Here is a 15,383-nt window from a genome sequence, read left to right on the forward strand (position 1 = left end):
TCATATATTACACTTACCTTATTTGGTTATTGCGTGATTCAAATTGGCGTGAAATATGTACTATCAGATGCGTGTTGGTCAAGCGTAAATAAATCAGGAATATTCTTATTTTGATTAAGGTAATGATTTCGATTATTTGTAATTTTGTTTCCTTTTATATGCATTACATTATTATTGTGTTTCCTTTGAACTTTGAGCAATTAAGCGATTTGAAATGTTGCATAGAAATGATCATCGAAAGAAGTAGTTGAAATTTCGAAAGATGTTGCATAGAAATGTTCATAATTCCAAGTTTCTTATTAAAAAAGTATGATTATAATACTCATTGATATTAGTAAAAAAAATGTTGGATTCAAAAAATGTTCAAAAAAATAAGATAACAAACCGTTTTAAAAAATGTTGAAGAACCACTCTCACCCTTTTAAAATTCATTGGATAGATGTCGAGATATATTTGTTGCCTTTTTCAACCGTAAATAATTCAGATTCTACGCCTGTCATAAAGTCCCGGTTTGTGATTAAAGCGGATTGTAATGCAGCGGTAACAAAACCGATCGAGTTGTAAATAAAACATATTGTATAATGTATATGTCCAATGGCATTTGGTTGTAAATATTCTAGTTCACAAAGGGTTATTTTAAAAAGCTAGTGAGAGTGGCTTAGGTGATGACACCTAGGAAATGGCACTCATGTAATAAACACATGAGGCTAAGGTTTATTTCTAATGATGTTTCTCCTTTAATAAGAAAGGGATAACTCGCATCTTCAAATTATTATATGTTTTAAAACATTCAAGACAAATCCCCTTCCAATCTTTGTGTCTATGATTATTAATCATTTTTTTATTACAATGTACACTAGTGTTGTCTGTAACGCCAATGATCTGGCAAGTTCTGTCCCTCTGCTGAATCATTGATGCTAGACAGAAACAACTTTGAACAACCAGTTTGGAACAGAGAGAAGGTTCTGTTAAGAGACAAACGTGGGGTGGCACACAACACACGGCGGCCACGTGAGACTATCTACCCACCGGTGCGGCGAGTGGTGTCTACGCGAAATGTCTATGGGCCCTACAGGATCACGCCGGGGTCGCACCATCACGTGAAAAAGGAACCCTCCAAGAGTCGGCTAAAACGGTCCCGTGGCATTGTCGTGAATTAAATAACGTTCGGAGGGTAAACAATAGTTCTCGCACGTGGTAATGGGGCTCAAGGTGTGGCAAATCGGTAAATATATATGCTCCCACGTGCTAGGTCCGGAGGACACGCGTGACATCATGCTGTGGTAATTTCGTAAATATACGGTCAAATCAAGGGTAAATTGGGTAGTTTAAAGCTATTTGTTTTCTTTTAAGCTTTCATCAGTATGAAAGCATAATCTTTCTTCTCTGGCACGAGAGAGTTCTTGTTCTCCTTCTTCTTCTTCTTCTTGATCTGCTCCGTTCAGCTTAAAGCTCGAGGATCCCAAGTACGAGAGTGATGACGTCAGGGACGAGGATGCCGACGTGGAGGGAGAGAGAGAACAACAAGAGGAGAGAGAGACGGAGGAGAGCCATCGCGGCGAAGATCTTCACGGGTTTGAGAATGTACGGTAACTACGAGCTTCCTAAGCATTGTGACAATAACGAAGTGCTTAAAGCACTTTGTAACGAGGCTGGTTGGATCGTCGAACAAGATGGAACTACTTACCGCAAGGTTCGGTCTCTCTCTCTCTCTCTATTTTTGGATCTTACTACTTTTGTCGGAAACGTAATGACATTTTTGAAAAAACTAACATGCACCGGAACCTTCCCGGGAACAAGCTCTAGCTTCTTTGACCTGATCGGGTCACTGGATTGCTAACGTGTTCCTTACGGCGTAGGTTAGCGTTAGTCAAAAGTTTCTATTAAAGAAGATTCTCTCTATATTTCAGTACTGTATGATTCACTTGCGTCACCATGTCGGACTAGTCTACTTTCACCCAGAAGAGTATAGCATAGATCTCTAGGGAAGATTAATTAAAAAATAAGGTTTCATTGCACAGAGTTCAGAGTGTACGTTTTTTGATCTGTAGATCTTTGTGGAAAACCATGTGGGCACTTTTGCTTTATTGTCTCAAAGTCTAAAACTCAAGTCTCGAGACTTGAGTCCAATGATAATCTGTCGGCTTATGTATCCTTGACTCGATCGATTCAAAGAAGCAGATAGTTTCTTTTTTTTCAGTGTGAAACAACTTAGACCTAGCTGACTAGGAACGTAACTAGTTCTCCTCATTTCATCTCTAGGCTTGTCATTAACACCTTCAAAACAATAATTTACTTTTCACTCCCTCTTTTTTTTTTTATAAAAAAAAGTTATCATTTAAATGTTCTTAGGGTCTGACTGGTGACCATTCGGGAAACAAGAGGAACGAATTAAAAAGGAATGTTCGGGAATAAAATAACAGGAATGAAAATGAATAGTCGTTCCTTATCACTTTTAACAAAGAATACTTTTTTTCTTTAATTCTCTACAAAAAAAGGAATGAAAGGGAATGAGAGGGAATGATTATTCTTTGTGAATGGTGATTTTTTTCAGGAACGTTAGGGAATGCATTATTCCTCGCCGTTCCATGGTCACCATTCATACCATTAATATCATTCTACATTTCTAATACAATTTTCCATATTAAATTTATTTTTCCCTTTTAAAGTAATCAATAAATTTTTATTTAAATTATTTTCATTTAGTTTAATCATATATTAAATAAAACATATTAGTATATTATTTATTTTTTAAATTTGCGTGAAATGTATACAAGGACATTTTTTGTGAAAATGAAGGAATAATACTTTTTTGATCATATTTTCAGGGAAGTAGTAGACCAGTAGAGCGTATGGAGATGGGTATTGGTTCAGCAACCACGAGTCCGTGCGCTTCTTACAATCCTAGTCCTGTTTCCTCCAGCTTCATGAGCCCATCTTACGCTAATCTCACCACTGGAGATGGTCAATCACTCATCCCATGGCTAAAACACCTCTCAACAACGTCATCCTCATCAGCTTCTTCATCATCAAGACTCCCTAGTTTCATGTACCTTCCTGGAGGCTCTATCAGCGCTCCTGTAACCCCACCTTTAAGCTCCCCAACAGCTCGTGGAATGAACCAAATCAACAACTCTTTCTTTGTATCCTCAACACCGCCTAGTCCCACTAGGCAGCAGACCGTACCTGACTCTGAATGGTTCGCTGGGATTCAACTCGCGCAAAGCGTTCCAGCTTCACCGACGTTTAGTCTCGTCTCACGAAACCCTTTTGGGTTTAGAGAAGATCAACTAGCGTCTGCTGGTGGAGGTGGTGGGTCGAGAATGTGGACGCCAGGTCAAAGCGGGACTTGCTCACCGGCTATTCCTCAGACAGGAGATGTTCCAATGTCTGAAGCTGTGGCTCCTCCAGAGTTTGCGTTTGGGAGTAACGCAAACGGGTTAGTGAAAGCATGGGAAGGAGAGAGGATACATGAAGAGAGTGGTTCTGATGATCTCGAGCTCACTCTTGGAAACTCAAGCACTAGGTGTTATTGAAAACCCGGTTCCAACCAAACCATTTCTCAATATATCGCTTCAATATTTATTTTCCCATGTAAGGCCTCAAAGTGAAATATTCGTTTATTTGTAACCATGCTAACCAACCTTAAAACCCGGTTTGGTATGGTTCTAATCAGATTATGTTCTTTACATTTTCGGGTTTAATGTCAACAGTTTACAGACTCTCAGAGAACGAATCAAATTACATTATTGTTTCAAATTTATTATTATTAGTCAACAATGACCGCTTCAACACGACAAAATAGAGTTCTTGCAGGTGACAGAGGAGCCTCTGTTTATAACGGCTACAGATTCCATTTTCCGACATATATGGACTTGCTTTTCTTCTGCTTGATCTTCTTTAAGAGTTACTTTTTGTAAATGTGTACATATGAGACAATATATGAGTAAAAATACTATTATATGGTAGAAGAAACAATGGCATCATGCTATCCATTACTACGCATCATACTATTTGGATATTTTAAAACATTATATGATAAAAACATGTGAACTATCAGATACACTATGAATGTTAATACAACTAATGAATTAGTAGAATCTAACATTAATTTTTGAAAAAATGAGTTAAAAATCTCAATAACCATATAAAATTACTTAAAAATAATCAGCTGATCAGTTCGATAGTCATAATTTTTTTTTACCTAAGAGATTTGACAATTCTAATTTGGAAATTGCAATATTGACTTAAGATCAGCTTCCTATTTTAATAAATTTAGTTCAATCAGGAAGAATAAAATATTTAAAATAATTATTTGTGTATTAAAATATCAAAAACTATCCTATAAAATAGTTTTAGGCTTCTTAAATAGAAAATATTACCGTAATTTATGAATACAACGATGAAAAATAGAAAACCTAGAAAAAACCCTAATTTTTGAAAACCAATATATAATATTAAAGTTCTAGCATAAGACCATTTCCATTTTTAGATAACTTGACACCTAATTTTAGAGTCTCACATAATCGTTTGAGAGTCTTTCTAACAAAAGATTCTTCTTATTTTTTTCTTATTTTTTTTTTGGTTTTCATTTTTTATTCTTAATGAATTGAAACGTAATCAGAAGCTTGATGAGATATTATTCCCACTAGTACAAACGTGATTTTTTGGAGGTAGAAGTGTTCTTCCAAAAATGTTTTTTGTGATTTTTAAAACAATTTTTTATTATATAGGTACCAATTGTTTTGTTTAATACAAACAAATTATATATAGCTCTATGCAAGACAAAAAGAAGAAGCACAAAACCATGTTCACAAATTCCAAAGCATATATGCCTTTAGCCACGATAAATCAAATACTTATTTGACTCATAAATATGATAAATACTATAATTATCTTACCAACTTCAACACTCCAATATCATAATAAACTAAAAAAGCAACAAATAGATCATATCAAAGACAACTTATATGTCCACTGGTGATGACTATGAGGATCATTGATCAGACAACAATTTTGCATGAGCTAGAGAGTCTCGGAAAGTTAAGGAGTTCTATGAAGATGTCAGATTCTTCTTTCTTTGGGGCATCATCCAAACTTAATGTTAGCTTGTAGGCAGATTCTCCTTTCTTTAGCGAATCATCCAAGCTTAATACTAGTGTCTTGAGGTTTGGTGAGCTCTCAAGAAAATAGCCCACTAGTGACATCTCCAACGCCTCCCCTTTCAGATGCCTTTCAATGTCAACATGCTCTAGAGATGATAACAGATTCCAAGGCCTGGCAATAACAGTAATTCCCACCGTCTTGGGATTTTCAGAAGTTCCCTGCATGTACAATACAACCAAAGTAGAAGAACACACAAGTTTAAAATAAGATACTCTCACCATTTTAAGCTATATATCAAGTTCATTGTTTGCTACATGATCCTCACCACGACAAGATGTTTCAGATTTGGACAGACTTCAAGAAAGACTGGCAGCATCTCCCACATGTAGCTATCGAACGTGACACGCAATAGAAATAGGTTACGAAACACCGGTAGTTGTACATATCTTGAGTAGTCATAAATGACCTACAACAACAACAGCAAGTTAATTATTTTGTTTTTTATGATGACATGTGTGATGAATTTCTCAAAAAAAAAACTTTTTAGTATTTCAAATGAGATACCCTTCCTATTTTTCTGCACTCTTTCTCTCTTTTTTTTTGTAATTTTATTTCATTTGTTTATTTGTAGAATTCCATTGAGAAACTCTCAGTGACGGTGTTCTTAGTACTAATAAATAAAGTCTTATATCGGTAGTTAGAGAATAATTAACTAAAATATAAAAAAATCAATTTATTTTATAGATAATTGGTTTTAAGTTTTCAGCATTCAAATAAGGTCTTAAGGTTACCTCGAGAGTAGAGGAGGCTATGGTCAGATCTTTCACATTAGAGATCCCAATGAGAAAATCACGAACCATCTCTCTCTTTTGTACTTCATCTGCAACTCCTAGTCTCCTTCCAGAAATTAAGTTAAACACAGTATCTATATCCGCTTCCACAATGGAAGGTGGACTCTTTATTATGAAACTTGTAGTTCGAGCATCACTGATCCTCAGATAAATAAGCATGGGAGCATCGATTTCAACTATACGATCTTCATCATAATCCTCGTTATTACCCGCATCATGCATGAAGGTCAACAGAGACTTAGAATGCACACGTAAAATCGATATTCCATCACCGTAGCTTCTCTCAATACATAAGTTTTCAAGAACTGGACATTTTGAGATTAAATTCTCTAATGCCCGATTGTTGGTAAACTCAACGAGGAGTAAAACCATAGCTTTGAGAGAAGGTAATGAAACACTCTCGGTATTAGGTAAGGTTAGCCCCACGAGCCTTAAGGATACCAAGCTGCTACAGGTGTAAACCGTTGGAGACATCACGAGGTCCCAACTCTGTGATGAATTGTCCGAAACATTGAGATGTTTAACTTTCAGCTTAGCAGCAGCGTCGAGCCAGCGCTTGACAAGACCAGTGTTAGGCTCAACAACGACGGGAGAGTCGTACGCTAACTTAAAACGATGTACGGACGAACCGCGGTTACGTTCAAGAAAGCTATCGACAACAGTCACGAAGGTGTCAAGTTCTTTGAAATCTTCGGTGTCTAAGTCTAGACCAGGTACGTGTTTCCAGAGATGTGTCCATCTGGGGGATAAGAGACTGGTCTGAACCACATCTTTGGTCGGAAGATTTAAGAGTACATGGAATATCAAGCAATCTGGCAAACTGCTTAGCCGATCAACTTCACCAGGCGGGCTAGTGTAGCGAGCACGTTTCACTCCGGCTGTATCCATGAATGTAAACATCTAGAAAAGGTGAGGATATCAAGTAAGGAGGGCTTCTAAAGATTGGCTATAGAGGTGAGATAGGTTGTGGTGGATTTTTATCTTCACCTTTCCAAATTTATGAGCAGATGAAATTTTGTGTACCAAAATACACATATATATACTAGTGGGGGTGATCTGTGTTTCGCGCGAAATTTTGTAATTTTGCGGTTCAAAATCTAGTATAATAAACTTTCCGCTTTTAAAAATGTATTTTTCATTTTTAGAAAATAACTTTTAATAGATTTTTTCTTTTTCTTTTATAAATAAATGTACCTGTTATTTATTCAATTGTATTAATTTAAAGCAAATACTTTACGAAATATCTATTGTAAATAATTAAGTTTATTTAATTAATATTGGTTTAAATTTTAAAGATATTATGAAATTATTTATACAAATATGACTTTATGAATAAACATATTTATATATATAAATCTATAAAAATATACCTTATGAAATACAAATGGAGTAATTTTCTAGCGTAGACATTTTAGATTTGTATGCATTCTTGACTAATTAATGGAAACAAATCTTAAATTTTTTAAAAATATGTATTTAGAATAATTGAATTTATTATACTACTATAGCTGAGATTCTTAGAAAATTGCTTACTTTGTAAGTAATTAAGATTTATAATAATAAAAAATTTGATTGTTTACTTAATATGTGTATATGAGATATGCACATGAGTCACATCACTATATTTATAAGATTTCATTAGATTTTACTTAATATATCATTAATCTTTACTTAATATATATATAAGATATACATATGTGTCACACTACTATTTCTTTATCATTAATTTCTAAGTTCTAAGCGCATTTTCATTGGTAAATATATCATTTAAGAAGAAATAAAAAAAAGACTCTTAAATACTTTTGAAAACCCATAATTCTTTTTGAACATTGAAAACCCATGTTGAAATTTGTTGAGATATGAGTCGCCTAATTCGTTTTCGATATTAAAATTTAATCAAATAGCTATTTTTCTTAAAATTCATATATTGCTACGGTTCTTTTTTTTTGCAAAAGATATATCGTTAAGTTTGCGAAAAAGTTCTCTAACTATCAAAATAGTTCTAGAAATTTGTTGTAAGTAATGATTAATCATTAAATTTTCGCTTTTAATTGGAAGGTTTAAAACTGGAAGTTTATATCAATCAATTGATTTTAACGAAGGAATAATATTAATTAGATGTTTATATTATTTTTAATGGATTTAACATCGCAAATTATTTAAATATGGATCACTTCAAATTTGAGTAATATAATGATTTTTTTAATATAAAAAAAAAACTATTTAAACATAAGGATCATATCAGAGAGCAACAACTTGACATGAGCTAGAGAGTCTTGGAATGGAAAGGAGTTCTTTGAGAATGTCAGATTCTTCTCTCTCTCTGGAAACATCCAACAATAAGGTCAGTTTCTTGAGGATTGTCGAGTTCTCAAGTAAGTAACTCACTAGCTTAATCTCCATCGCCTCCCCTTTCAACGGCCTCTCTATCTTAACATACTCTAGAGATGGTAGGAAACACTGAGGTTCGAACAAAATATGAACTCCTTCCTTCTCCCGACCTCTAATAGATCCCTGCAATAACAACAACAACACAACTAAGTAGAAAGAAAACGCTAGTTCAATATATAATACTCTTAAGATAGCTAGCAAAGTTGATGGTATTGTAGATAATAACTCACCACGACAAGGGACTTAAGATTGGGACAGCTCTCAAGAAAGACAGGCAACATCTCCCACCTGTAGCCGTAGAAGTCAACACGCAAGAACGTTAGGTTACGGAACAAAGGTAGTGGCTCACATCTTGAGTAATCATAAATGACCTCAAGAGTACTCGAGGCGATGGTCATATCTTTGACCCTAGAGATCCCCACAAGAAAACCACGAATCACATTCCTCTTCTGTCCATCATTCGGATCAAAACTCTTATCATAATCCAAGCTAAACACAGTATCGATATCCGCTTCAACAAGAGAAGCCACATTCTTCAGTACAAAACTCGCAACTCTATGATCACCAACCCTGAAATACTCTAGCTTGGGAGCATCAATCTCAACCACAAACTCCTCATCCGAATCATCACAGCAGTCGGAAAGATGAGTGAACCTCAGCAGAGACCGAGACCGCACACGCAAAACCTGAACGTCATCGCAAAAGCTCCTATCGATACCTAAGCTTTCCAGAACCGGACATTGCGGGATTAGCCTCTCCAACGTCGTTTCGTCAGCGAACTTAGCGATAGTGAGATAAATAGTCTTGAGAGAAGGTAAAGAAACAACGAGGTTTGGATTAGGTAAAGTTAGCCCAGAGAGCTTTAAAGAGACCAGACTCTCGCAAGAGTAGAGCGTCGTCGGGATCGGGAAATCCCAGCTTGCGTTCGATTCGTCTACGATGTCGATGTGTTTCACTTTACGTTTGACGAGAGTGTTGATCCAACGGCTGAGATGATCGGTCTCTCCGTCGGAATCGTACTTTAATTTGAACTCGTGTAAGCAAGAATCTCTGTTGAGATCGAGGAGGAAGCTGTCGACGAATGTTAAGAACTTGGTGCAGTATGGGAAATACAAGGAAAAATCGAAGTTCGCTAAATCCAAAGAAGGTACTTGTTTCCAGAGGCTTCTCCATCTGGTGGAGAGGACACTGGTCTTGACCGCGTCTTTGGTGGGGAGATTCGAGAGGATCTGGGATAGCAAGCAATCTGGTAAGCTGCTTATCCAATCAACTGAGCTTGGCCGTTTGAAACGGTGACGTTTCTCTCGGTCTTCATCCATGAACGCCAGGTATCGAATCGAAAAGAAGGAATTTGAGTAGTGGAGGAGGAGAGTGTCTGATCAAAACACATCGTTTTAACATGGCATCGTTCTCGATCAATGCTGGGCCAAGCCTAAACGGAACGGGCCTAAAGCCCAAACTCTCACGAAGGCCTCAATGATAACATACGCTCTCTCTGTCTCTCTCTCCCGCCGAGGATCTATCTTCGTCCCGCCTCCCTCGCGCAAACGCTGTATTCACTAGTGAGAGAGAGAGAGTGAGTGAAGGCGCAAAACTTTCCCAATTAAACAATGAGAGAAGAAGAAATCGAGAAGATCCGAGGCGTGGTTCGCGACTGCGTCAGCAAGCACTTGTACTCCTCGGCCATCTTCTTCGCCGATAAAGTCGCCGCTCTCACCAACGACCCCGCCGACATCTATATGCAAGCCCAGGCTCTCTTCCTCGGCCGCCACTACCGTCGCGCGTTTCACCTCCTCAACGCCTCTAAGATCGTCCTCCGTGATCTTCGGTTCCGTTACCTCGCCGCCAAGTGCCTCGTAATTCCCCAATTTTGTCCTCAATTGAAAGTCAGTAGGTTTTAGGGTTTTATAGATTTTTTTTCCTCAGGAGGAATTGAAGGAATGGGATCAGTGTTTATTGATGCTTGGTGATGCCAAGGTTGATGAAGATGGTAATGTGTATGATGCTAAAGATGGTAACTTGATTTATTTTGATAAAGATGGAGAGGACCGAGAGATTAATGTAAGTTTTTATAACTTTCAAAAAACAAATTGTATATCACTCTCCATCTCGACATTTAGTTAGCCAAGGTTATACATATAAAGTTTTGTATTTTGCAGATATCATCTGCAATTTGCTTTTTAAGAGGGAAAGCATATGGAGCTTTACAGAACCGTTCTCAAGCTCGGCAATGGTTAGTTCTGGCTTTTTTTCACCTGTCTTTCTTTCTTGATCGTAAGAGAGTGATCTTATTAATTTGATTACGTGACATGAAAAAATAAGATTCATTGAAATGGTAGCTAGAAATTTTGGGAACTTGCTGTGTGTATTTTGGCTGATTCAGTGTTGTGTAGTAATCTTGAACTTCATCCCCTATTTAGCTCATGAATTGCGGTTGTGATTGCAGGTATAAAGCTGCTATCAAGGCTGATCCACTGTGCTATGAGGTATTTTAGCGCTTTATTCAATTGGTGCATGTGTTGTTATCATGTACAATTTCTTTTAATCTCGTTACTGTATACAGTAGTAAAAACTAAAGTACTTTCTCTATTAATTAAAAGATCATTTTACGTGATGTGGTCTCTGTAACCTATCATTTCAGGCGTTGGAATGCCTTATTGAAAGTCATATGCTCACATCTGAAGAAGGTGGGTTATGATACTTCAAGTTTTATTTGTTCTTTATTTAAATGTCTTATTTGTGCCATGGCGCAGTTGTTTACATACTAAAAGGTGACTGAGACGCTATATTTTCATAAATTTCAGAATCGAATCTGCTTTCCTCACTTCAGTTTAGTCCAGAAGACGGATGGCTCTCTTCTTTCTATTCATGCTTGATAAAGAAGGTGAAAATTTATTATGCAATAATGTGTTTGATCCGGTATGTTTTGATGGCTATGTAGCACTGATATTTGGTAGTTGCGTGTTGATTCTCTATTCTGCTGATTTCGTTTTGCAAGCATCATTTAGTTCTTTTTAAGTAATGATTAGTTCTTCATTTCCAGTATGACAAAGAGAGCACTGTAGAAGCTAGGTTCAAGAAACTTGAGAACGAAATTAGTGGTAGTGTGTCTGGCTCATCTATGATCAGTACACTGGTCAATAACACTGATCTGTTGGCCTGTAAAGCTGAGTACTACCATCAATGCTGTCAGTATCAGAAGTGTTTCGAACTAACCTCTGGGTAAGTTGTATATTACTGATGATACTAAATTTTGACCAAGGTGAAGCCTGAATGGTAACGTGGATTTGTTTGGTCTAATTTGACAGACTTCTTGAGAAAGATCCGTTTCATCTAAAGTGTACCTTGGTACATTTGGCCGCTGCCATGGAGCTTGGTAATTCAAATGAGCTCTATCTAATGGCGTGCAATTTGGTAAAAGACTACCCTTCGAAGTGAGTATAAATTTTATTTCTTGTTTTGTGGCCTGTGTGTGAGCATGTCAATTAGCATATATGTCTTCTGTTTTTATTTCAATCCTAGCTAGAATATTATAACCTGTTTTTTTTTTGTTCAGCTTATCAAGGACATGAATAAACTTTAAGAGCATGATTTCTTCTTTGTATTTTTTCGGTTGAGAATGGTCTCCTGTACTTGACCTGGTTGAAAATGTTTTTACAATTTGGTGTTTGAGCGTCATTTTCATGAGTTAATATGTAATCAAGACTCTTTTGTTTGATGCTTTGTGGTGTAAATAATCACTCATAACCTTGTAGGGCTCTGTCATGGTTTGCGGTGGGTTGTTACTACTATTGTATCAAAAAGTATGCTGAAGCTCGGCGGTACTTTAGGTAATTATGCTGGCTTGATCAACTCTAGTAGGTAGGTGCAATAGTACTCGTCTGATCGTCTGACCTGGTGATCCATTTTTTTCTAATATGGTCTTGCAGCAAAGCGACGAATATAGATGGCTCATTCTCACCAGCTTGGATAGGCTTTGGTAATTCCTTTGCCGCTCAAGAGGAGGGTGATCAAGCCATGTCTGCTTATCGCACTGCAGCTAGGCTATTTCCAGGGTAATCAAGTTACTCTTTCTTCATAATTATTAACGTCCACAATGAGTCATTCTAAGCCTGAAGCATTGTTGAAGTCTTCTTATTACGTTACGAATTGTCTTTGACAGGTTAAATCTTGATCTTGTCTTGTTCCAGGTGTCATTTGCCAACTCTGTACATTGGAATGGAGTATATGCGAACTCACAGCTACAAGCTTGCGGACCAGGTAACAAGTTACAACATGCTATCTGGTGTCTTCAAGTTTTATCACTTATCATTTTTGCTAATATATTATTTACTTTGATCTGTACTCTACTCTTGGTCCAGTTTTTCATGCAAGCAAAGGCAATATGCCCTTCCGATCCACTTGTTTATAATGAACTCGGAGTTGTTTCATATCATATGAAAGAGTGCGTTCCATACTCTTTACAGTCTGCTTATCTCCGACATTTTCAAATGATCAGTCCTGTAATCTGAGTCAACAATTTTCACTACATTTCAGGTATGGTAAAGCTGTGAGGTGGTTTGAGAAGACGTTGGCCCATATACCATCTGTATTAACTGAAATCTGGGAACCAACTGTGGTCAACCTCGCTCATGCATTTAGGAAGCTAAGGTATAGTGGTGCCAACACAACGACCATGATCTTCTTCTTATGTTGGCAATATTGTGTTGTAAATGTAATGAGGTTATTGGCTCGCAAATAAATTCTTATTAACAGGAAGTACCGTGAAGCTATCTCATACTATGAAAGAGCACTTACGCTATCAACTAAAAGCTTAAGCACTTATTCCGGCTTGGCGTACACTTACCATTTGCAGGTATTCGGCTGTTCTTTAAACACCAGTCATACTTTTCTAAAGCAAACAGTTGTAATTTTCCCACTTTCATCTTAAATCTTTTCCAGGGAAATTTCTCAGCTGCCATCTCTCATTATCACAAGGTACTGCACGCTTCCATATAATGACCAAACTTCTAGTGATGTCCGTAATATTTTAAACCTTCTTCCTTTTTTTTAATCATTGTGCTATGTTTCTTTTCCAAATCTTCAGGCCTTGTGGTTGAAACCTGATGATCAATTCTGTACCGAGATGTTGAACGTGGCTCTCATGGATGAATGCCAGAACGGGCTTGATTCAACGGTTGAGCTCTGTTGAGTTGGTTAGTTAAAAAACCGCCTTATTCTCTAGTTCGTGATGTAATTTATTTGTAGTATCATTGTGACGCTTGAAAAGATAATATATGACTTATTCCATTCATCCAAGTGACTGTTACAATATATATTTTATAAGGAGTTTACACACTTCTGCTTCCCTTATTTTCCAGTGTGGCCCAACGATACAGAGAATCAACATTCATATAGTTTATTAATGTGTGAAGGGACAGCTGTGTTTCTCTGCAGTGTTGTCTCCAGTGTCTGTGGTTTTGGTCTCTAATACAGGAGGTCCCTTGAGCAGTCCCCCGAACAGCTCTCCTGGATCATAGTAAATCTCAATCTCCTCTGCTCTAAGCAGTTCATCAACCTGTAGAGAAAGAACCGCTAGATGTAACCACTGAAAGATTGTGAAGGACGGACACAGATTATGTTTCAGACATACCTTTAGAACTCCTAGGCCTAGGAACTGAACCATTTCCCCAGTAGGAGCATGGCCTTTGAAATCTCCTTCAAAGTATCCCCAGTGTCTAAACTTGAAGGCTATATTAGGCGGCCCTGAGTACACAGAAAGTATCTCAAAAGCAAACCCACGTGGTAAAGCAGATCTAAAGGCGTCATGTGATGACTCAAAGCTTTCTTCTTCTGGTTTATAGTACTGAAACTCTCCAGGCAAAGAGGTCTTGAGCAAAGCATTGTAACTCCCAAGCCTAAGCGTTTCTTCAGCCGATAATCCTTCTCTCCCTGATATAAAAAAAACAGTTCAATATTTGTTTGGTAATTATACAACTTGAAGATCATATTGATAGGTGTTTTGTGGTAGTTACCATTGACAAATAGCTTAAACTTATCAGGGTTTATAGTCTTGAAGTCTTGTAAACGGATCTTGTGTGAGAACTCCATCTCCCATGACTTGATCGCGTTTTGAACCGTCTCTTCCAAGGATCCTTCTGGCCATACCTGTGATCAAAACCAAACACACTAGCAATGAATCATGTTCACAGATTTTGAAATTAGCACATGCGTAAATAAAATGTTTTAAGTTAACCGAAGGACCTTGGTCTGGCCTTCTTCAAAGAGCTGGTTCACAAGATCAAAAGCTGGAGGGTGACCATACCTCCATTGGACCTCTCCTACATCGTTAAGGACTGATCTATACTTATCTTTCTCTTCCCTTGTAGCCATATTAGCTTTTGATGTAGAGAGAGTTAGGCTTAGTTGTCTCTTTTATAATCTCACGATAAACGTTGACAATCAAGAGAACAGTTAGCTTTGTGTGTGAATTCTCATGAATCCCATTTACTTAACCTCACTAAGTTGACGTAATGAAGTTGTTAAGAGTCACAATCACATTTCTAAATGATATCAGGACTAAGTTGCAACCAATAAGCCACAGTAACTTGTTTGTGTGTCCAAATAGGCTTCTTTTTTATTAATCGAGATAATGACATGTTTGAACACTACAGAGAAAGTCTTAAGTATATGTTTGCTATCTATCACGTCAGATGCTGTATGGTCATTATCTTGACTTTGTCTTGAAATTATTGTGGATAGTGGATACTAGTGAACCATATTAATACCATTACGATGATGCTATTATATGAAAATGACCACAATTGTTAAAAAAAACGATAGCGAGGCAAGAGAGAGTTGGTTTGTAAATTACATGGGTTCTTTCTTCTTCGAAGAGCTTGTTCACAGTGTCAAATATCGGAGGACCACCGTACCTCCACCGTATATTTCCAGTTTTCTCATCGTTCAAGATCGATCGGTACTTATCCGCCGCCAATCTTAGAGACGAAAGGCCACTCTCTAGAGGAGCATCCGCAGAAGAAGCCATTTTCGTGA

General features: G+C 37.1%; 5 protein-coding genes across 6 annotated transcripts; 2 read left to right on the plus strand and 3 right to left on the minus strand.

Moving 5' to 3' along the window:
* Positions 1 to 852: 852 nt before the first annotated feature.
* LOC106354679 (BES1/BZR1 homolog protein 4) lies at positions 853 to 3,691 on the plus strand. Its single transcript, XM_048736392.1, has 2 exons — positions 853 to 1,693; positions 2,829 to 3,691. The coding sequence occupies exons 1-2, from the start codon at positions 1,478 to 1,480 to the stop codon at positions 3,534 to 3,536; spliced, it is 924 nt and encodes a 307-aa protein (XP_048592349.1). The 5' UTR covers positions 853 to 1,477; the 3' UTR covers positions 3,537 to 3,691.
* An 844-nt stretch (positions 3,692 to 4,535) lies between these two features.
* Positions 4,536 to 7,881, minus strand: LOC106357370 (F-box/LRR-repeat protein 13). The gene is made up of 3 exons (XM_013797046.3): positions 5,898 to 7,881; positions 5,432 to 5,572; positions 4,536 to 5,324 (listed from the first exon to the last, which is right to left on the minus strand). The coding sequence occupies exons 1-3, from the start codon at positions 6,855 to 6,857 to the stop codon at positions 5,004 to 5,006; spliced, it is 1,422 nt and encodes a 473-aa protein (XP_013652500.2). The 5' UTR covers positions 6,858 to 7,881; the 3' UTR covers positions 4,536 to 5,003.
* Positions 7,882 to 8,112: 231 nt separating this feature from the next.
* Positions 8,113 to 9,730, minus strand: LOC106354677 (F-box/LRR-repeat protein 13). Its single transcript, XM_013794675.3, has 2 exons — positions 8,579 to 9,730; positions 8,113 to 8,471 (listed from the first exon to the last, which is right to left on the minus strand). The coding sequence occupies exons 1-2, from the start codon at positions 9,665 to 9,667 to the stop codon at positions 8,199 to 8,201; spliced, it is 1,362 nt and encodes a 453-aa protein (XP_013650129.2). The 5' UTR covers positions 9,668 to 9,730; the 3' UTR covers positions 8,113 to 8,198.
* A 113-nt stretch (positions 9,731 to 9,843) lies between these two features.
* LOC106354675 (anaphase-promoting complex subunit 6) lies at positions 9,844 to 13,685 on the plus strand. Its single transcript, XM_013794674.3, has 16 exons — positions 9,844 to 10,204; positions 10,275 to 10,409; positions 10,508 to 10,581; positions 10,795 to 10,834; positions 10,990 to 11,035; positions 11,153 to 11,232; positions 11,392 to 11,570; positions 11,657 to 11,782; positions 12,104 to 12,178; positions 12,278 to 12,403; positions 12,539 to 12,608; positions 12,710 to 12,792; positions 12,885 to 12,998; positions 13,104 to 13,203; positions 13,290 to 13,325; positions 13,435 to 13,685. Exons 1-16 carry the CDS (start codon positions 9,959 to 9,961, stop codon positions 13,537 to 13,539), a joined length of 1,635 nt encoding a protein of 544 aa, XP_013650128.1. The 5' UTR covers positions 9,844 to 9,958; the 3' UTR covers positions 13,540 to 13,685.
* On the minus strand, positions 13,615 to 15,375 carry LOC106354678 (pathogen-related protein). 2 transcript variants are annotated; one of them, XM_013794677.3, is made up of 5 exons: positions 15,202 to 15,375; positions 14,592 to 14,759; positions 14,363 to 14,495; positions 13,981 to 14,279; positions 13,615 to 13,905 (listed from the first exon to the last, which is right to left on the minus strand). In XM_013794677.3, the coding sequence occupies exons 1-5, from the start codon at positions 15,373 to 15,375 to the stop codon at positions 13,750 to 13,752; spliced, it is 930 nt and encodes a 309-aa protein (XP_013650131.2). In that variant the 3' UTR covers positions 13,615 to 13,749. The 2 variants fall into 2 exon arrangements, with proteins under 2 accessions (XP_013650131.2, XP_022545015.2); XM_022689294.2 differs by lacking the exon at positions 14,592 to 14,759.
* Between the last annotated feature and the right edge of the window lie 8 nt (positions 15,376 to 15,383).

Source organism: Brassica napus, chromosome A7 (genome assembly GCF_020379485.1).
Source record: "Brassica napus cultivar Da-Ae chromosome A7, Da-Ae, whole genome shotgun sequence".
Lineage (NCBI taxonomy): Eukaryota > Viridiplantae > Streptophyta > Magnoliopsida > Brassicales > Brassicaceae > Brassica > Brassica napus.

Excerpts from the sequence above, each read along its gene's own strand:
- LOC106354679 (XM_048736392.1), top strand. The coding sequence starts at position 1,478 with ATGACGTCAGGGACGAGGATGCCGACGTGGAGGGAGAGAGAGAACAAC. Across the intron at positions 1,694-2,828 it reads ATGGAACTACTTACCGCAAG|GGAAGTAGTAGACCAGTAGA; the intron begins GTTCGGTCTCTC and ends TCATATTTTCAG.
- LOC106354675 (XM_013794674.3), top strand. The coding sequence starts at position 9,959 with ATGAGAGAAGAAGAAATCGAGAAGATCCGAGGCGTGGTTCGCGACTGC. Across the intron at positions 10,205-10,274 it reads ACCTCGCCGCCAAGTGCCTC|GAGGAATTGAAGGAATGGGA; the intron begins GTAATTCCCCAA and ends TTTTTTCCTCAG. Across the intron at positions 12,179-12,277 it reads GAAGCTCGGCGGTACTTTAG|CAAAGCGACGAATATAGATG; the intron begins GTAATTATGCTG and ends ATGGTCTTGCAG.
- LOC106354677 (XM_013794675.3), bottom strand. The coding sequence starts at position 9,667 with ATGGATGAAGACCGAGAGAAACGTCACCGTTTCAAACGGCCAAGCTCA. Across the intron at positions 8,472-8,578 it reads ATCTTAAGTCCCTTGTCGTG|GGATCTATTAGAGGTCGGGA; the intron begins GTGAGTTATTAT and ends TTGTTATTGCAG.
- LOC106354678 (XM_013794677.3), bottom strand. The coding sequence starts at position 15,375 with ATGGCTTCTTCTGCGGATGCTCCTCTAGAGAGTGGCCTTTCGTCTCTA. Across the intron at positions 14,280-14,362 it reads GTTTAAGCTATTTGTCAATG|GGAGAGAAGGATTATCGGCT; the intron begins GTAACTACCACA and ends TTTTTATATCAG. Across the intron at positions 13,906-13,980 it reads TAGGCCTAGGAGTTCTAAAG|GTTGATGAACTGCTTAGAGC; the intron begins GTATGTCTGAAA and ends CTTTCTCTACAG.
- LOC106357370 (XM_013797046.3), bottom strand. The coding sequence starts at position 6,857 with ATGTTTACATTCATGGATACAGCCGGAGTGAAACGTGCTCGCTACACT. Across the intron at positions 5,573-5,897 it reads TAGCCTCCTCTACTCTCGAG|GTCATTTATGACTACTCAAG; the intron begins GTAACCTTAAGA and ends TTGTTGTTGTAG. Across the intron at positions 5,325-5,431 it reads ATCTGAAACATCTTGTCGTG|GGAACTTCTGAAAATCCCAA; the intron begins GTGAGGATCATG and ends TTGTACATGCAG.